Here is a 19,245-nt window from a genome sequence, read left to right as displayed (position 1 = left end):
CCTCCACTACAGCATTTAATTTTAAAATTTGCTTCAAATTGCAAATACTGATTGAAAAGAACATTGGCGTCAGCTTTGGCCAGGCCCCCTGCCAATAAATTCAATTTGAAGAGAGACAAATTTTGCTTATTACATTCCACTATAATTATTCTCTGCATTTTATCATCTTAAAAACACTGAGCTAGAAATGAGAAAAGCCATATTACTAAAATATTTTCAGCACTTAAAAATACTTCTTTTCTTATAATCCATAAAGGTTGCTCTAGAAAATCAGACATTCAGCCTGCATGAATCATGTAGTAGGTGTCATTAGAAACCACAGTGTGAGTATGTAATGGTTCAGAAATTCCCTTTTGTTAGGTACCATCAAATGACTTTGACTCTTTAATTTCAGTTACTGTCCTAAGACACATGCCAGTCTGTAGGGGGACAGGACACATGCTCTGATGCAGAAACTGATTTAATCAACATTGCTGCATTCCTTCCTGGAACCAAGGAATTAAGTACACTTCAGTGCCAAGAAGGGGCAGTGTGTACTTACACCCCTAGAAAGTGTGGCTCGGGCCAAGAGATGGAAATTTCAGGTGTGAAGCAGTTTTTCAGTGTCTGCCTTCATTTGATCTTCTGTTCATCAGTTCATTAGAATTATCCTGGCCCGACAGCTGGGAAAACAAATGCGAGCAGTTCCTTTGTGTAGACATCTAAACCAGGTCTTTCTTCCAAAAATACTGAGGAGGCACTAATGCCTTGCACCATTGGTGGCTGCAGAAGTTACAGGGGATAGAAGAGATCTCTGTTCAAATCCCTCCTTTGGATGCTGTCCTTTAAACACACACTTAGTGTCACCCAGTTGAGCAGCCTGACAATGACAGTGTTCCCTGCAGAAGCTGTGCCACTGTTGAGCCCCTGAAGCAAAACCACAGTGAGCACTGTGACTTTTAGATAATCATGACACTCACTCTAGAAGGGTAAGGTCCTGTCCCAAGAATACAAACAGTGCTGAAATACAGCTGGTGTTAAGGCTGTGGAAGAAATTGGATTTTCAGACTGTCTTGTGAAACCTGACAAACAGCACCTTGCCTGTGCAGCCCTCTGAGGCTGAGGCACTTCCCAGTGCCTCTGTTCATGGCACCACTGAGACTCTGCTGCTTCCTAGGAGCTTGACTGGCCCAAATGTGAACCTTGGGGCCCACAGATGCCCTCTGGCTATGCCTGAGAACAGAAACCACTCTGTATTAGCAGAAGACTAACTTTGTTTATTTTCCTTCTGGTTTCAGCTAGCATTCATGCTGTCAGTGTTTTTTCACTTGAGAAACACAACAGAGCTGCTTGAATTCATTTGAGATGTTTCCAGAAACCTAATTCCAATTTGATGATGCAAAAGCTGCGGAATTTGTGCTGTCTTTCATCTGGAAACTCACATTTGTGTGGGCAGTGACCTTTTCACAGTGAATACATGCTTCTTCTTATCTACCTTTGGGCATGAGTGGTTTACTTTTCTATTTCTACTTTTCTTACTATTATTCATTATCCTTTTTTCCCTTTTTTCTTTACCATCTTGTCTTTTGTTTGTCTGTTCTGTATATTAAAGATATTAGGAACTTTTTCTTGCCATTCAGAAATATTTTCCAACTAAACTAATGAAATTAAAACAAGCTTAGATTTTATCACATTTCTGCCTGTATTTTTGCAAAAACCCTCTCAGAATACTTCCTTCTTAGTATATATGTTTTTATTTTACCTCTTCTCATTCCTCACACAAACATGCCCCTGCATTAGTTTGTTTAACTCTTTCACTTCTGCAAGCCACATGTGAATTATTAATGTGAAAGATACTACACACCCCAGAGCTGCTGCTGCCCTTTGCCTGGCAGCTTTACTGGGAGAGCAGAGCTTTGACCTACTTAGTGTTGAGCTGCAATAATACATTTTTTTTTTCATTTACAGCAGCCAGACTAGCCATAGAAATAGCTTTTGCTGTTGAACAAATGAAGGCTTATGGAGGTCTCTGCTGTGAAAGCAGCTTCAGCTCTCCTTTAAAAATGAGAAGGTTAATACATTTCAAGTAATAAAAATGTATTTTAAGTAATAATAACAGAGAACTTTATCAAGTTAGTATTACAGCCTATAGTTTTTCTAAGAGTTGGAATAGCTAATTGTCAACATTGGGTAAGGCCTCCTGGGTGCTGGGGTGCAGTGAGCTGTTCTGTAAGGGTGCCCCTTGGCACCCTTCATCATCAGGGGTTGTTGTGTGGCTGCATCTGTATTGAGGAAGCTGTTGATTTCTACAGGTCTCCCAGTCTGCATGCGTGTCCTGGTCGTGCCCTGACTCCAGGCACTGGAGAGCTCTCTGTACCCTGGAGACCACAGAGGATAATCGTTGTATAAGCTCAGAGGGGCAGGGAGGGGAAGCAGGACCCCAAGCTCAATCCCTGGAGGCAGGCAGAGACCTTTAACAGAGTGGGGAGATGGAGGTTGTACAGTCCTGTGTCATTAAGGATGCTGCCAGAAAAGCTGCTTTCTCATGAGGCCTGAGCAGTACCTGTGACAGCACTGCCAGTGCCCCAAGAGCAGAGGTGGCCAGAGCACAGCCAGGGCTGCTGTAAGGCAGCAGCAGCTTGGGGCCAGCCCCTTCCTTTTGCTTGTGTGTGAAGAGAGAACTCAGGGCTGTGACTGCAGTGCTTCAGCAGATCCAAAGGAGGGTTTGAACAGCTGGAGCAGAGTGTCAGGGCAGCAGGAGACAGCTCCTGGGCCTGCTCAGCTCTCCATTCCCCATCCTACTGCACATTGCTGGCTCCTTCCAGGGCTGGGCTGGCTCCTGGCAGGGTGGAAGGTGCAGACTGGAAGCCTCTGGGCAGTGCTGCTGGGAATGTATTACAAAGGGCCTCAGTAATACAGTACTCAGCATCCATGTTCATTCTTTTGTTCCTGTTTTCCTTTCCCCACTATCTGATCTATAGCTCAGTCTGGGAAAAGACCAGAGATATAAATCAGTGGCTGCTTGTAACATGAAGCCAAATTTGTCTTTTCTATGCAGTGTGAGAAGTTCTCAATGAGCAGCTTTGTTAAAAACCAAATCAAGTTTTGTAGAAATACTGCTGACTCTACTAATTTCACAATCTGGCTCCCTCTAGTCCTGAAGAGACTCATCATGCCTGACAATGGGCTAACATCCTTACTAAGGTTGCCAGTCTTGCACAGATGTTACACTGTTTCCCAATGAGCACTGGGACCTTAAGCGTGATGATATGAAACCTTTAATCATTAATTGAAAACAAGCAATTTGTCTGTGATCTTAGTTTGACAATCCATAAAATAGTGCTTCTTCAATGACAAGTTAGCAACTCGGTTACAAAGAACAAAGTTTAAACAACACAACAGTTGTATGCACAAAGCTACCACGTCTTTTTTTTTTTGTTTGTTTGTTTTTTAATCAGGAAAAAAATTTATTTATAAAAACGTCTCATTTAACTTACTGTCGAGTCTCTAGCTGAATAATACAGTGGTTTAGAACACTAACGGCCCATGCTTTTATACAGATTAGCCAAAGCATGAACATCAATGAAAATCAACCCCCGAAAATAACTTGTCTCTGCTTTATGTTATGAGCCACAACAGTGTTAAAACTGGAACAGTAATGAAAGCAACACAAGAGTTAGGAAGCACAGTTGCTTAAAGAGTAAAGGAAGTGTTTTCTTTTGATGTCTCAGAATAATAAGAAAATTAGAAATGGCAGAAACTCCTCTGTAGATTAGTCCATAGAAAGCATTGTCTCATGGGGCTTTGGAAAAGTCCTGTCTGGTGGCTAATGCACTAGGGCATGATGAGATACATTACAGAGCCCCCAGGCCAGTAACTTCTGAAGACAGCCTAAAATGTAGGAACAAAAACGAAGAAAAGAAAAGGAAAAAAAAAAGGCAAAAAAAAAAGAAAAAAAATCTTCTCACTATTAAAAAAATACCACTTGAGTACAACCAGCATAGAACAGCATTTCAGTGCAGGCAAGTTTTCTCACACAGAGGTTGGTGGATTTTTTTTTTCCTTAAATGTCAATTATTGAAACAGTTACAATAATCCAGAACAACTTTACAGCAGTTTTCTAGAGCTTTTAAATAGCTGTGGTACCTTGACATTATTCCCAATTTTTCCTTCATTATATGCAACCGGAAAAAAAAAAAAAAAAAGAAAAAAAAAAGAAAGGAAGCCACAAACGAACAAAAAAACCACAAAACCAAAAAAAAACCCCAACAAAACCAACCAAAAACCCCATTTGGATAAGTGCAAATTGTAACAATGGCAGTTCTACAAATGGTTACAGTGACAAAACTTAGTGCAAAGGTGCTAAGGTGACGAAAAGCCCACAGAATACAGAAATGACACAAAATACTGAGAGAGTACTTAGCCCTATACAATAACACACTTTGAAATACCATGTTTTAAAAAGTATTGCATTTGCATTGTGTTTTTAGTTTATATTAAAATGCACTGAATACAGTTCAATTGTTAAAGCTTTGTGTCCAAGGAGTGCAGAGTGGATGAACATGGCGGGCTAATGGGATTCTGGTTTTGGAAGTGGTGAGGAAAACAATATTGCATTACTGAGTTATGCAACAGAAATTAAAAAAAAGGTGGATGGACAAACATAAAATGCAGTTAAGAACTAGTTCCAACAGCTGGCAACCAGCCACTCCATTCCTCAGCTCTCTTGGCTTTGGCTGCCATTACCCGACCCGTCTCGTTTTAGTTAATCTGAGCATCCTGAAGTGCTTGATAAAGGGATGGGATCTGTCCAGGCAGTAGCCTTTGAATGACCTCTAAAATGCTACGTGTTTTTCATGATTACCATACAACCTGACTGCATGATTAGTGGGGAGTTAAACAGGGATGTATTTTGTAGAGAAATCTAATGAAAAATGGTCATTTTGGCTGAATAAAACATACATGAGAGGAAATACGAGATAGTGATGGCATCTGCCTTGTACTTGCTCTGAAGTACTTAGAGGAATAAGAACTGTGTCAGTGTATGTAGAACATCATCTGAGTGCAAAAGGAGGAGCCTCCTCTCTCTCTCTCTCTCTCTCTCTCTCTCTCTCTCTCTCTCTCTCTCTCCCTCCCTCCCTAAAGCAGAGTTCTTAAAATTACGTTTTTCCAAAGTGGAGAAAAATGGTTGCACCCTTTAAAAGAATCATGTGGAAAGGCACAGGTACCTGGTATTTTTTCCTTACTGTTTTACAGTCATTTTAATTTAGCAGTTTTTCTCAGACCAGAAAGCTTCATTTGTTGTATGCACAAGTACCTGAAGTTGGTACCTCCTAACCACCATCTCCTGCTTGCAGGTGGATTTTGGGATGGGGAATGGGGGTCTCCAGGCCTTTTGGGAGCAGCAGAATGACTGAGGGGGCCAGCAGCACTTCACAGGGCATTGCAGGGGCACTGAAAAGTGCCGGATTTGCACGTGCTAGCAATGGAAAAAATGCATCAGAGATGCCAGTTTGCCATGAGGAATTGTTCTGCAGTCGGAGGGATCCCTGCACATGGATCTAAGTGTATTTTTATGCTGGGCAGCATCGCCGGAGCAGGACCCGGCTGTCACCGTTTTGCCTCATTTACTTTTTTTCCCTTCTCTTCACTGTATCTCCCTTGCTGGGCTGGGGGCAGCCCTGCCTTGCCGGGGGGCTGCCGAGGGCCAGCCCTGGGACGGTGTCCGGGGAGAAGGAGCCCGGGCTGGCACCTGCTGGCTGTTGGAACTAGTTGGAAGGTGGTGCCTGGTGTTAGGTGTTATGGAGAGCGGAAGACGACTTGAGTCGGCAACAGTTAACACTAGCAATCGAACAGAAAATAAAAGATGCCGTATTGTTTCCTTGATAACTAGGATCTACCACAGACTCTTGGCAGAGCTGGCAAAGCTTGCATTGTGTCTCATCCCTTCAATATGGAGCAAACTTCTGGCGGTCAGATTTCTTAACCCCGCTCGTCGAAGGAATTTTGGCAGTGTAAGCGGACAAACTCCCCGTGGCCCCCGCGGCGGCCGCGGCATTTAGTGCCAGGAGTGGGACAGTTTTCATGCCAAGCAGACTGGAGACAGGAACGGCATAGTGGGTGGTTGGCAGAGTTGGTAGGGGAGGGGGGGTACTGACGGAGGCGGCGGAGGCGGCCGCCAGCACGGCCATGGAGGTGGGGGTGGAGGTAGGGGTGGCAGACTGAGAGAGGTTCATGTTGAGGTCAACAGGGGTCGTGACGGAAGCGGTCTGGGTGCTGACTTTAGCCATCTCTAAGCTGCAAACGAAGAGAGGAAGAGGAACAAACAGGTTGGGAGGGTTCAGCCAGGGCGGTGGGGCCGGGAGAAGGAGGAGGAGGAGGAGGAAGAGGAGGAGGAAGGGAAGGAGGGAGGGAAGGACAGCAACCACGAAAGGGCAGGATCCAGGATTAGATCAGTGGACGAGGGAGACAGACGAGTGGGAGGGAGAAGGGGGAGAGAGAGAAAAAAAGGGAAAATGAGGGTCAAAGGAGGAACATGTTATGTGTTAAAGAAGAGAAATAACAAAAGGGTTTTCCATGATTTGATGGGGAAAACATTACTGAGACTAAAGTTCTTTCAGAACAGAAAAAAAAGAAAAACGAAGAGGGTATGGGGGTGTTGCTAGTTCATTTTACATATGAAGAAAAGAAATCTAAAGAATGCAGGTAATGGCAAAAAGATGGAAAAAATGAAACTTAAAAGAAAACTTAAAATAACTATGAAGTTTACTCCCCAGCACTGGTATGGTGAATTTTGCTTTTCAAAATTAGGGTATTTTTGAAAGGGGGACGCGGGGGGTTTTGGTAATTTTTTTTCAATTTGTCAGTTTTGTGACACAAATAGTACACTTAATCATTTTGCTAGGATGAGAGGAGACTGAGCAACAATTTGCTGCTTCCATTTAAGGCGTAAAGTTTTGGTTGTTTTGGTTTTTTGTTTCTTAAGTGAGTTAGTTTTTCATTTCATTCACTGTGAGGTCAATGTGCATTTTTCATATAAAACAAACCAGATTAGCCAGTGTGTTCACTTCACTTTATACTGTCCCCAGACTTATTTTTTTTAATATCACAACAAAATATTTATGCAATCTAATTATAAGTAAATTAGTAAAAAGGAACACTGAAGAACACCCCAGCTTGCACAGCAGTGGTATCTCTTCTGAGCCTGCACAGTGGTTACAGTGAACATGACAAAGCTTTCCAGCTGACACACAAGGTACCACATGGATACAACAGACACATCCTCAGACAGACCCCACCAGCACCAGGAACTTCCAGACTGACCTGACCTCCGAGCCCTGGGCAGTGATGGGCTCTTGGGAGGGTGTAGGAATCAAACCACCTTCACTTTAATCTAACTCCACCCATCAGCAGGCAAGGTGAGATTGGCCCACATACTTCTGCTTTTCTGTACATTTTCAGACATTAAAATACAATAATTCCAAGGACACACTGTTGTCTTTGTATGCCAAAATGTTTGCCTAGATAAATCCTCCCTTTGCCCATTTGCTTGTTGCAGCTTGTGCACTGGCTTTTGGGTTGGCAAATGATACAAATACTAATTTCAGGATGCTTTTTACAGGTGACCAGCTGGGAGCTATGGCAGCCTAGCATAGAAATAGGACTATGGGTTAGAAAATCTTTGCTAGCTGTGGTTGCACGTGTATTCCTAGTCAGTTTGGGCTTTTTGGCAATTACTAACTTGTCAGGCTCCTGGGCTTTCTCCTGAGGTGAGCTGAGGAGCTGTAGCAGCTCCTTGCTTCCAGAGTGAAGTGCCAGCAAGCTGCTGGCTGGCCATGCAGAGGACTTGGGGCTTTCTTCCCACACCCCATCAGGCTCAGGAAGGCTTCCCAGCACAGGGTTTGTGCTGGTCCCTGTTGGGAACTGGGTAAGCAGGCTCGGAGAGCAGCTGTAGCCAGGCTGCAGGCTGGGAAGGAAACATGGTCACCCCACACAGGGCTTGGAAAAGCCTCTCATTCCCTCACCTTAGACACAGTTTTGAGAGTAACAGCCCTGTGACCATTCATTGCCAGAGAAAGGCAATGACCAGCATGCTGCCTGCCTCATGCAAGGATGCAAGGATCTACCAGGATACACAGGCAATGGGGCCACTGGGCTAGAGCTTCCCAAAGCACTGCTGCTGATGGCAAGTCTGAAGGACACCTGAAGTGGGTCTGGCGAGGGAGAGGAGTGTGGAGGAGACAGGGAGATATTTGAGCACTGAGCTCCTCTCTCCTCCACAAGAAAAGAGGGCTCTTGGAGCATAAATACCTCATCAGCTTTTGTTGGGAGGCTGGAAGGAGCACATCTTCTGTGAGGAGCTGGGAGGGAAGGAGGGAGAGCGCATGAAATTCAGACTCCTTTGAGGGAGGTGAAGACTTGATTTTCTTACCCCGAAGTCTTTATCTGTCCCCATGGATGAGAAACTCAGCTTTTCTAAGCAGAGACAGAAGTGCACCCTTGTGCTGCTCACCATCTACTCACACAGAGGGGCTTATGTCAAGACCACTGAATCAGAGACTGCAATTCCACTGTACATCCTCCACTTGGGGGTGTAGGAGCTACATGTGATACCTCAGTGTGTTTTGAAAAACTCAGTTTATACAGCTGGATTTTTTAGTATTACTCAGTATTATTCTGGGAGGGAGGTCCACAGAAAGGTACTGCAGGACTGTGTTTCAGTGACTCCAAATTTGTCTACTGTGAATTTAAAAAAACCAAAAAAATCCTTACTTATATGGAGGGGGGTGTTTGAGCCTAAGCTTTTTCCTGCACCAGCAGGGAGAACAGATCCTACAGGCCAAAATGCTGGTGTTGGTAGCAGCCATTCCAACTCCCTGTCTTTGGTTTACTCTCATAGGTATGACTGTAGCAGTAATTTGCCCTCTTTCCCATTTATTACTGGTAGCAACACATAAGGTGGGAGCTCATCAGGTTAGCTGTCATCTGTCCCATAGCAGCGGCAATTTCCCAAACCAACTGTAGATGCAACAACGTTGCATGTGAATGGGAGTGAGGCAGCCTTCATACAGAATTTCACAGTGACAATTTTACACTGTCCCTTTGCAGGCCTGCACCTTCTGAATATATACACTGAAGGCCATGTCCTGCATTACCTGAAACTGGTGAAGAGAAGAGAGCAGGTGTGGCTTTGGCAGTCCTGTTGGGTCTGTGAATGAACTTCTCTTAGAAAATACCCTCAGGAAACTGCCCTTCAACAAGGAGCAAGTGCTGCTGGCTAAATTCATTTATAATCCCAAGTCAGATATTACACAGAAAAACTAAACTGCAGTTCAATCTTAATAAAAGCAAGAAGATAGAATTGGGTAATGAAAACCTTGTTACTACAGTGGAGACCAGTTAAAGAGACAGAAGGCTTTACAAAGAAAAAAAGACATTTCAACTGCAAACAAGCTAAGACACACTCTATTCGTACAGAGGCCAGCGCTCGGGTAAGCAATACAGAATCAAACCAATACTTTATAAGATTTAAATCTCTGTCTTGATATGATATCAATATATTTATATATTTATAATTTAGAATATACTATGTACATATCCAACACCAGATTGCAATAAAAGTCTTAAAGCAAGCTGATAAATTATTCTATAGACAGCAACTTTGGTTGGAAGATAGCTTAAAAGATACACAAATATGTTTCAGGAATACTGTGGATAGGTAATTTTGCTTTTTTACATCTTATGTTGCTGAAAGACATGGGTTTATGCAGAAATACTGGCCCTGGAAACCAATTCCTGTGAACAATAGATCTTGTAGGGGAGTAAAAGATCTACCTTATGCTGAACGCTTATACACTGTTATTTCTTGTAATTATTATTTTCACATACCAGACCACACTTTGGGCAGTCTGGGTGCTGTACTCATCTCTTCCCCAAAGCTGTTTTATGCCACTGTCTTTAAAAGAGACAGCATCACCTGTGGCAGGTTTAGGAGGTGGCTCCCAGCACACGGAGGCAGCAGCAGCAGCAGCAGCAGCAGCCTGGCTCTGCACCTCTGTCCTGCCCCAGCACCTAAACCTCACTAGAGCAAAGCTCCCGCCTGCCTCACAGCTTCTCAGCCCTCCCCCAGCGTGAACTGGGGGTACTCGCACTGCTGCTGTGGTGGCACCTGGCTGGACAGCAATGTCTCATGTGAAAGGACAGGTCTGGAACAGTGTCACTTTTTAAAATGAAAAAGCCACCTTCATTGCCTATGTTACCTTACAGCTTAATTTAGTACACATTACTTTAAGAGTCTTCATTTACAAATGAAGTCACTTCATCTAAATACAGTTCCAACACATGGTACATAATAATATATGAAGGTTTATTGTCGATGATGGTAACAAATGACTTCTATCTAGAAATTTAACAGGAACAGAATACTTTGTTTCTGGTTTCACAGGGTATAGATAGAGATCCGTGGTATGTGACTGCTGAGGAGTTTTCTTCTTTGCGAAAATATGTTAAAAGACCTCATATAGATCCCATTCCACCACAAGAACCATTAAACAGTGATCAACAGAAGTGTGAGAGTTCACAGATTTTTCTAAAGTGAGTCAAACAGTTTTGTTCACTAGAGTTTCTGTCTCTGGTGAGCAGCTCACTGCAACTCCATTAATAAGTACATTATTTTATTTGCATGCTTTAGCTGTCTTCAAGATCCTAAATTGTTATCTTCTGAGATCCGATGCATGCCATATGGTGTTTGTGCAACTAAAAATGAAGGGGTCTATTCTCGTCTCGATGTGTGGGGAATCCCTGAACACCAAGAGAAGAACATATCCTTAAGGGTTAAAGGAGGGAACACATTTTTATTTGATTACAGGGCTTACGGAAGTGACTTATATTTGCTACAAAGAATATAAATCAAAAGAGCTGTAGGTTTTAAGATTCTGGAAATGGTTTATCTTAGTTTTCACTGTGCCACCCCTACACGTATCTTTCCCTAGGAAGCTGCTTTCAGGCTAAATTATGAAAAGCAGTGTTTTTGTCTGCTATAACACAAAGCTGCACAAACATCCCGTTCCTCCACTCCAACCATTGCAGTGGTGCTCTACAAAACCGGGATGGAGAGGAGGCTGGACCACAGGAAGCCACAGACCTGCTGTGACTGCAGCTCCCACATAAATCACATACTTTGTACTACCTTAACAGCAAACATAGTTAAACATAAAGCTTGATTCATATCACAGCAATTTTGTGGGGGAAAAAAATAAAAGGAAAAAAAAAAGCCATAAAATACATAGCTATTCCCCTCCCCCACCATATATTGCTTCAGTCCAGCATTCACAAGGAGATCTATGAGACAGCACTATATCCATTGCACTTTCTTCTCTACATAATTGCAAATAAAAGTGGGATCAATTTTAATATTTTTCTAAATAATCATATAAAAACTGTTAAGAGACCTAAGCCATCACCATGGCTTAGGTAAACAGCCAGTGCTTTCATTAATTCTGGGACCAGGAAGTGGAGAAGGAGATAGTCTCACCCTGTCTCATTAGGGAATGCTCCTTACAGATTTGTGGTGCTGTCTCTGAAGAAGTAAATCCTGTGCTTCTTCAGCAACCTAATGTCAGTTTATCAACTCTGAATGGCAATTTCCACTTGGTAAATTAAATCTATTTTGCAATCTGTTTCACTATATTTGCCATTCAGGATAGTAAAATGGGTCTGTGAAAAGTGGTTTTCCTCTAAACAATTTATGATTTTCATTTAATTTAATTTATCCACTAATATTTTAGGTCTATGCTAATATGAGTATTCAGATTTTGCAGCTTTTTCATTCAACATGTAGCTGGAATTGCACCCAGATTAAGCTCCTTTTCATGTAAGCCAACAGCAAACCCAGGTTCTAATGATACAGGCTTTACAAACCATTAGGAATTGAGTAATACTATGCAAAATGGACACTGCAAAGCAACTCTCTGGATCTACCCAGGACAGACATTTGCTGGAGAGCAGACAGAGCAATCTCGCAGAAGCATGATCACTTACAAAGCCAACTTACCTTGCATTAATGAGGTACTGTGCTAAGCTGATGTTTGCAGGGGATCCTGTGATTGTAACTTGTCGTTCTGCGGAGCCTTCTGTGGCATTAGCAATCTTGATCTGCGCTCCTGACATCTGCCTGATTTCATTTATCTTACTGCCTTGTCTGCCAATAATGCAGCCTATTAACTGGAGCGGGACAAAGACTGAGATTAGTGCCACAGACACAAGCAAAAACCACTTAACTGCAATCTGTAGTATGGCTAAAAAGATGGTTATGAGCAGCTCAGTAGCTAAACAAAAAGATTTTTGCTCTGCTGTTTGGAAGGAATCTCTAGTGCAGGCTAGTGTCTCTATGGTCATATGCCTCTAGATCCAGTATTGTTGCTACATGGTTTTAAGTCAGTATCTTATTTCTGGTGTTTCAAGACTATTTCACTGTCTCCATGGCAGAAAATGACAGCATGCTGTGATGGTGAGAAAACCAAACCACTTGCCAGTGGCGGCAGCAAGCTAAGAGCAGCAGCTGGAAGCCAGGCTGACCATCCAGAGCTGCTGTGTGTGGCTCTGCACCTTTCCAGACCACTGACAGCCCTACACCTCCCTGGATACATGTGGCTCTTGCTTGGAGAGGTACTGTGCATTAAAGTCAGTGGGATTTACAGCTCTCTGACTGCAGGAAGAAGCAGGCATAGAAAGATACTGAAATTTGTCTGCCTTCCTTTGCAGAAACTTACCAAAAGTCTTATTTAGTGAACACAACTGAGCCTGAGCTCTGTACGTGTGAGCATGTGTGTCCCAGGGCGTTTCTTCTCCAGCATGGGGAGCCCCCAGGAGCAAGTGGGCACGGAGCCAGCAGCTGAGGCTGAGATGTTTTGGTTTCTGTAAGGATGAGGAGGGGGGTTTTGTTCTGTGTTAAGGAAAGATGGGTGCTGAGAAGCTCAGCCATGGCCAGAATGAGTAGAAAATGGAAACTTTGTTCTACAGGTCTGTTGATGTTGGGATAACGTTGCCAGTTTTCCAGAAGGATATGCCAAGGTACAGAGACTGCCCTTCCCCTGCCACTCTCCCTGGTGCTTCAGGCCCTGAGTGTTACCCTTTGTGGTACTGTAGCACTTGGAGTAACTGGCCAGAAACAGATTCAGGTTGTCCACATGTTTTATCAAGAGAAGAAAAAGCTCCCAACGCAATCCTTGCTTCACACTCAGGGACAAACAGAAAGCCAAAGTGGATACCCAGGTAGCTGAAACAAAGACCAAGTTTTGACAAGCACAATAGGAGCAACCACGAGGGGGGAAAAATGGGGTGGCAGGAAATGCACACAGGATTTCCCATCCTGCTACAACAGGAGGGCCTTGCTGAGCTCCCTGTCCTCATCCCAAGGAATCTCTCTGAGTGTGTGACTACATGCCAGTGCAGAGGACCGGTGTGTGCTTCACCAGGGAGCCTCTGGCCTGTCTGTGTGCACACCAATGTGCCTGCACTGGCTGTCTGTGGGCAGCACAGGGATCCCTAAGCCTCTGCTTCTGAAGCCTCAGTCTCACTGGCCTCCGTGGTCTGCAGGGAGTGAAGCTGGTGCCGGAGAGGAGAGCACCAGAGCAGGCACCTGCTGGGGTCACTCAGCAAGCTGCCACTTGTATGTGCTGGGGGTCCTCAGTGATGCCCAGACTGTCACCCAGGTGGGTCACTGCAAAGAACGTGCCATCTCCTAGCTGAGTTTGAGTTAGGTAGTGAGGATTCAGTCCACACTGGTCAAGGACACTGGTGGTGCTGGTGTCTGGAGGAGAGGTTTGGTAACCTTTGGCCGGAAGCTCTCCAAAGTCACCCTTCATTGCTGTGACAACAGGATGTTTGGACACCCTCTGCAAGCTGTGACATGGCCTGTGGCTTGTGCAGAGCACACAACTCCATCTCATCTGCCATGCGGGAAGGATAGCAGTGCTGGGGGCTTGGGCTCTCTCTGGGTGCCTTTCTCATTACATGTTATTACACTGAAATTTGAGCAGTATCTGAGTATTCAAGAGCTGATGTGTTCCAGAAGAAGTTCAAGGGACATTTAGTTATGGGGATTTTGTTTTATATAAAGAGACCTGCCTGAGATGCCTTGCTCTGAGATGGAATCATGTCAAACTGCATCCAAACACCTCTGGCGCATTTGGGAGAGGAGCCAAACCTATCAGAGACTGTACCAAGCCTACTATACACTGTAGTCTAACAAACTAATAAATGTAATCATCAGTGGCACAGGGTCCTGTTGAAGGCCTGTCACTTGTGGTGTCCCCCAGGGTTCAATACTGGACCCAGTGTTGTTTAAGTTGTTCATCAATGACTCAGATGAAGGGGCAGAAGCCTGCTCAGCAAGTTCCCTGATGACACAGAGCTGGGAGGAGAGGGTGATACCCCAGAGGGCTGTGCAGCCCTTCAGAGAGGCCTCAACAGGGTGGAGATGGGCAGAGGGGAACTGTCTGAAATTCAACAAATGTGGGGGCTGACCTGCTGGAAAGCAGCTCTGTGGTGAAGGACCTGGGGGTCTTGGTGGACAACAAGCTGTCCATGACCCAGCAGTGTGTCCTGGTGGCCAAGAAGGACAATGAGATCCTGGGGAGCATTAGGAATAAAAAACACTGCCCAGATCAAATGAAGTCATCCTGCCCCTCTACTCAGCCCTGGTGAGGCCAAGTCTGGAGTGCTGTGTCCAATTCTGGGCTACTCTGGACAAGAGAGACATGGAGCTCCTGGAGCAGGTCCAGTGCAGGGCCACAAAGATGAGTAAAGGACGGAAGCATCTCTCCTATGAGGAAAGGCTGAGGGAACTTAGCCTGTCCAGCCTCAAGAAGAGACAACTGAGAGGGGACCTCATGAATATCAGAATCTGAAGGGAGGGTGCCAAGAGGGTGGATCGAGGCTTTTCTTGGTGGTGCTGAGCAATTGGACAAGAGGCAATCAATGGGAAAAAACTGATGCACAGGAAGTTCCACCTGGATGTGAGGAAGAACTTTTTCACTGTGTGGGAGACCAAGCACTGGACCAGGTTGTCCAGAGTGGTTGTGGAGTCTCCGTCACTGAAGATATTCATGAACCATCTGGACACAATCCTGTGCCATGTGCTCTAAGATGACCCTGCTGGAGCAGGGAGGTTGGACCAGATGGCTCTGTGGTCCCTGCAACCTGACCCACTCTGTGATTCACCCACTCTGGAGATACTTGTATTTTAAGTATCTATAATATACACATATGTACATACATACACACACACATAGTATGTACATGTATATGCATAGATATTTTGACTCTCTCAAGACTTGGGTGGAAGAGCTCACATCAGATGTGTAGCAAGCCCAGTAGTCTGTCTCTGACTGTAGCAGTAGCCCACCCTTACAAGAAAAAAAAAAGGTAAAACCAGTGTGAGGTATAAAATAAAATTTCTGCTGGTATTTTGAATCCCCTCCTAAGGCTTACAGACCACCTGAGCAGTAGCTGCTATTTCTACCTTTATGCTCCATAGTCCATTTGCCTGACAATTTCTTTTTGAACCTGTTTCTCCTTTTGCTGTCCAAGGGCTATGGCAGTGACTTGCAGAGCTTGCTGATGTGTTAAGTATCACCATTTGTTTTTACACCCAAAAATTTCAGCTGGTGTACCCTCCTTCTTGATCTGTAAGCATCAGGTAAAAATGGTTCCCTTTCCACTTTCTCTACACCACCTCTGTCTGTCTTCCCCAACCTCAACATACCTAATTTCTCCTTGTGGCCAAAAAAACTACAAACAAACCAACCTTAAAACACAGCTTCTGCTTTTTGCCTTTTTCTAGCTTTACTCTGTTCTTTGATAAAGTTCTGCTGGCACAAATGGAAACAGAACTGAGTTAGGAGTCTGAACTCTTAAAGGGTGGGATTTGAAGGTCTCCAATAATTCGTCCCACCTCCAAATTACTGATGCTGATAGTTCCTCCCAATATGCTATGGCATCTCTGGTTCAGCTACCTCTCTTCCATTATTTTATTTTCCCCATAATGCTAAATATAAATGCTTTACATATACACATATATATTTTTAATATATATATATATATATATAAATTTTCCTGTAATCCTAAAGCACTGACAGAGTCTAATAAAAGAGTTCAATGCTGCAGAGCATTGACTGCCACAGGAAATGACATGAAGATTTTAAACACTGGTGAAAAAGAATCAGTTTCCTTTCTTATAATGCAGTGCTTGTAAAAAGGACCAAGAATTAGCCTCTGTAACTTGGTATCTGCTGTCAGGAGCAGAGGGGTTGACCACAGGTACTCATGGATCCCCCTGGTTCCCTGCTGCCAACACAGCCAGTCCATTTGCTTTGGCAAAGCCTCTGCATTAGTTAAGCAAGCAGGTGCTCATCATGAATGAGAATCTTCAATCTCTTTTCAGAAAGATATAGGCTGAAACTCTTAGTTTCAGGTTTGGGTTGGTCTGTTTTCTGTTTTTTAACTAGAAGGTCTGGGGCAGAGTACTCTATAGGGGGAAATATCTCCTGAGGCAGATTATAGTTCTTTACAAACTTGCAGCAGGGCCTGGAAAAAGATGCCTAAATACTCTGTATCTCTTAAGAACAATACAATAATAATGTTAAGAAATTACCTTGCCACAACAATGCAAAATCTGGACCATAATAATTGCACAGACTTTGCACTAAGCCATATAGAAAACTGAGAAAATGTGGGCTGCTCTGAGAACATTTTCCACATGTGGGTCCCACTCATCGGCAGGGAAGTACTGGAGGTACCATAGGGAAATAAAGGCGATTCTTCAAGTCTGCCATATCCATCTTGGATGGATTGACACTTCTGTTTCTATGGCATAGTGATCAGATTTACAGCTGCCCTAAAATGTTCTTGGTGCTTTCTGTGGGGTAAGTTGCTTTCCTGTTCCTTGTCCCTGCCTCTCCCACATTTATGCAAAATGAGCCTAATTTTTATGAGATGGATTTTTAAATTATTATTGGTCTGTTCATTGACTCCCAATGGATGTTTTGGGGTACTGACTTATGAAATCTTAAGACATCTGTTATCTACACCCAAGGGTGTAATCTCTTCTTTCTTTTAAGGACTTGTTTATGCCCCTTTATTCTGGGATTTAGGTGAAACATACTGTGTAACTTGGGCAGCAGTGAAAGGACAGACAAGATCCCAGCAAGGAAAGAAAGGCAATCAAATGCCCCTGTAAGAGGCTTTGATGATCAAAATGAGATACTATAAAAACCAAGGTGACTTCTGAGATGGACTGGGAGAAGTGTCCTCTTTATTCTCCTTTTGGAGTTACACAGAAGTTATGAAAAAACCTAGAAAAGCAAATCTTCTGAATTCATTATTTGGAGGGAAATCCTCAGCTTTTAGCATGTGAAAAATAACTTTCTGTAAACTTTTTTTGTTCTCCAGTATCTCTTTGTTATTGAGCAACAGGTTAATTGCAATTGCCAGCATATTGCATGAAGAAAGCAGCATGATGTTTTTACAGAAATTATTAATAACAGAAAAATAAATTTCTGCCACTGTCTAAATGCCAGAGGGAATGAGGAAAATTTATTTTAATATGAAGTGATTGTAAAAGGGTATTAATATCTATTTGCTGTACACTAGGCTAAACTCCCATCTCCTCATGGTCTTTATATCTGATTTTGCTCAATCATGTTCTTACTGAGGTATGCTTATCATTATCTTGGTCTTTAAAAGTATATAAAAGTATGTAGCACATGTAGCTATGCACTGATTTCTCTGCTAGCTGCAGAGCATGTGGGTATTTGCAGGTCTCATGGTGTTCTCATGTGTGCTGGACTTTTACACAGATAAGCACAAATGGTAATAAAGCTGTGGAACTCGTGCAGCACAGGGGATCCCTGGAGCTGAAGCAGGCAGGGGACAAACCCCAGGCAGCTTCAGGGCTGCCCTGCAACTCCATGCCAGGGCTGCAGCTTCCTTCACCTTCAGCCAGATAAACAATCCCTGTGCCACACTGACAGCCTGTCCATCAACACTGGGACTAGGAGATGCTTATTGGGAAAGCAAAGTTGAATTGCCCATGCAGGCTTTGTGCACAGCTGCTGCTGCCTGTCCCAACCTGACCTCCCTCCACACACAGCATCTGACTGATGGTGCCTGTGCCTTCCCACCCTGCTCTCTCACTGCCTCCTTTCTCTCTGTCTCCCTCATATCCTCATTTCTCTTCGAATCATTAAGGTTGTAAATCACCTCTAACATCATGAAGCCCAATGATTAACCCAGCACCATCATTTCATCCCTAAACCAAGTCCTCAAGTGCCACATCCACAATGTCCTTTTGAACACTTCCAGGGATGGTGATTCCACCACTTCCCTGGGCAGCCTGTTCCAATGTCTGACCATCCCTCCAGTGAAGACATTTCTCCTAATACCCAGTCTAAACCTCCTCTGGTGCAGCATCCTAAGACCACTTCCTCTTTTCCTATCATCCACTTGGGAGAAGAGAACAACCTCCACTCACCTACAGTCTCCTTTAAAGTAGTTACAGAGAACAATCAGGTCCCTTCTGAGCCTCCTCTCTTCAGGCTGAACAACCCCAGCTCCATCAGCAGCTCCTCATGGGACTTGTGCTCAGACCCTTCACAAGCTTCCTTGCCCTTCTCTGGACTTGCTCCAGCACCTCAATTTCTGAACCGTGTCTTTCCTGAACTGTGGGGTCTAAAACTGAACACAGCATTTGAGGTGTGGCTTCACCAGAGCCAAGCACAGGGGGACATTCACTGCCCTGGTCCTGCTGGTCACACCACTGCTGACAAAAAGAAACACATTTTTGGCACTGGGCTGCCTGGAGAGCAGGCCTAGTGCAGCTGTGATGGGGACATGGGGCACCAGTATGCATGGCCACACTGGGAGACCCCAGGGAAGGCACCTGTGAAATTCCCAAGCAGCTCCTGCTACCTGACAGGACAAGAGCCAGTTCTTCCCTCTGCTCTGCAGCCCTGGCTATGCACACACAGATAGGAGCACACAGGGCTCAGGTGGCAGCACTGACCTTGTGGTCCTCTAATGCACACCTTGACACCATACACACATCAGAACTCCCTCTCACCACCTGGAGAGCTCCTGCAGGCTCTTCCTAAGCCTAACCCCATTTTAGCCTTGGCTTTGCTCCTTTAGCAGCAACAGCAAGGCATGCACTGTGTAGCCATAAAAACCTTATATGAGAATCATCGGGCAGATTTGTGTTTGCTGTTC

The 19,245-nt window shown here is 44.2% G+C and overlaps 1 protein-coding gene across 16 annotated transcripts in view; it reads right to left on the bottom strand.

The window, feature by feature from the left end:
* The window catches only part of LOC139604172 (poly(rC)-binding protein 3-like), a 500,787-nt gene that overhangs the window by 7,933 nt on the left and 473,609 nt on the right, over nucleotides 1-19,245 (bottom strand). For 8 of the 16 annotated variants that reach the window (XM_071455227.1, XM_071455244.1, XM_071455235.1 and 5 more), the window contains 2 exons: nucleotides 12,032-12,201; nucleotides 3,877-6,276 (listed from right to left, as the gene is read on the bottom strand). The exons of 3 other annotated variants lie outside the window; for them this stretch is intronic. In XM_071455227.1, the coding sequence (XP_071311328.1) occupies nucleotides 5,928-6,276; nucleotides 12,032-12,201 (519 nt within the window). In that variant the 3' untranslated portion in view covers nucleotides 3,877-5,927. 5 more of the 16 variants (XM_071455303.1, XM_071455313.1, XM_071455288.1 and 2 more) reach the window with 4 other exon arrangements.

Source organism: Agelaius tricolor, unplaced genomic scaffold (assembly GCF_023055355.1).
Source record: "Agelaius tricolor isolate 1412-34295 unplaced genomic scaffold, bAgeTri1.0.p SCAF_2, whole genome shotgun sequence".
In the NCBI taxonomy this organism is placed as follows: domain Eukaryota; kingdom Metazoa; phylum Chordata; class Aves; order Passeriformes; family Icteridae; genus Agelaius; species Agelaius tricolor.
Note: the sequence above shows the minus strand (reverse complement) of the source record. Positions and strands in the feature narration are given on the sequence as shown.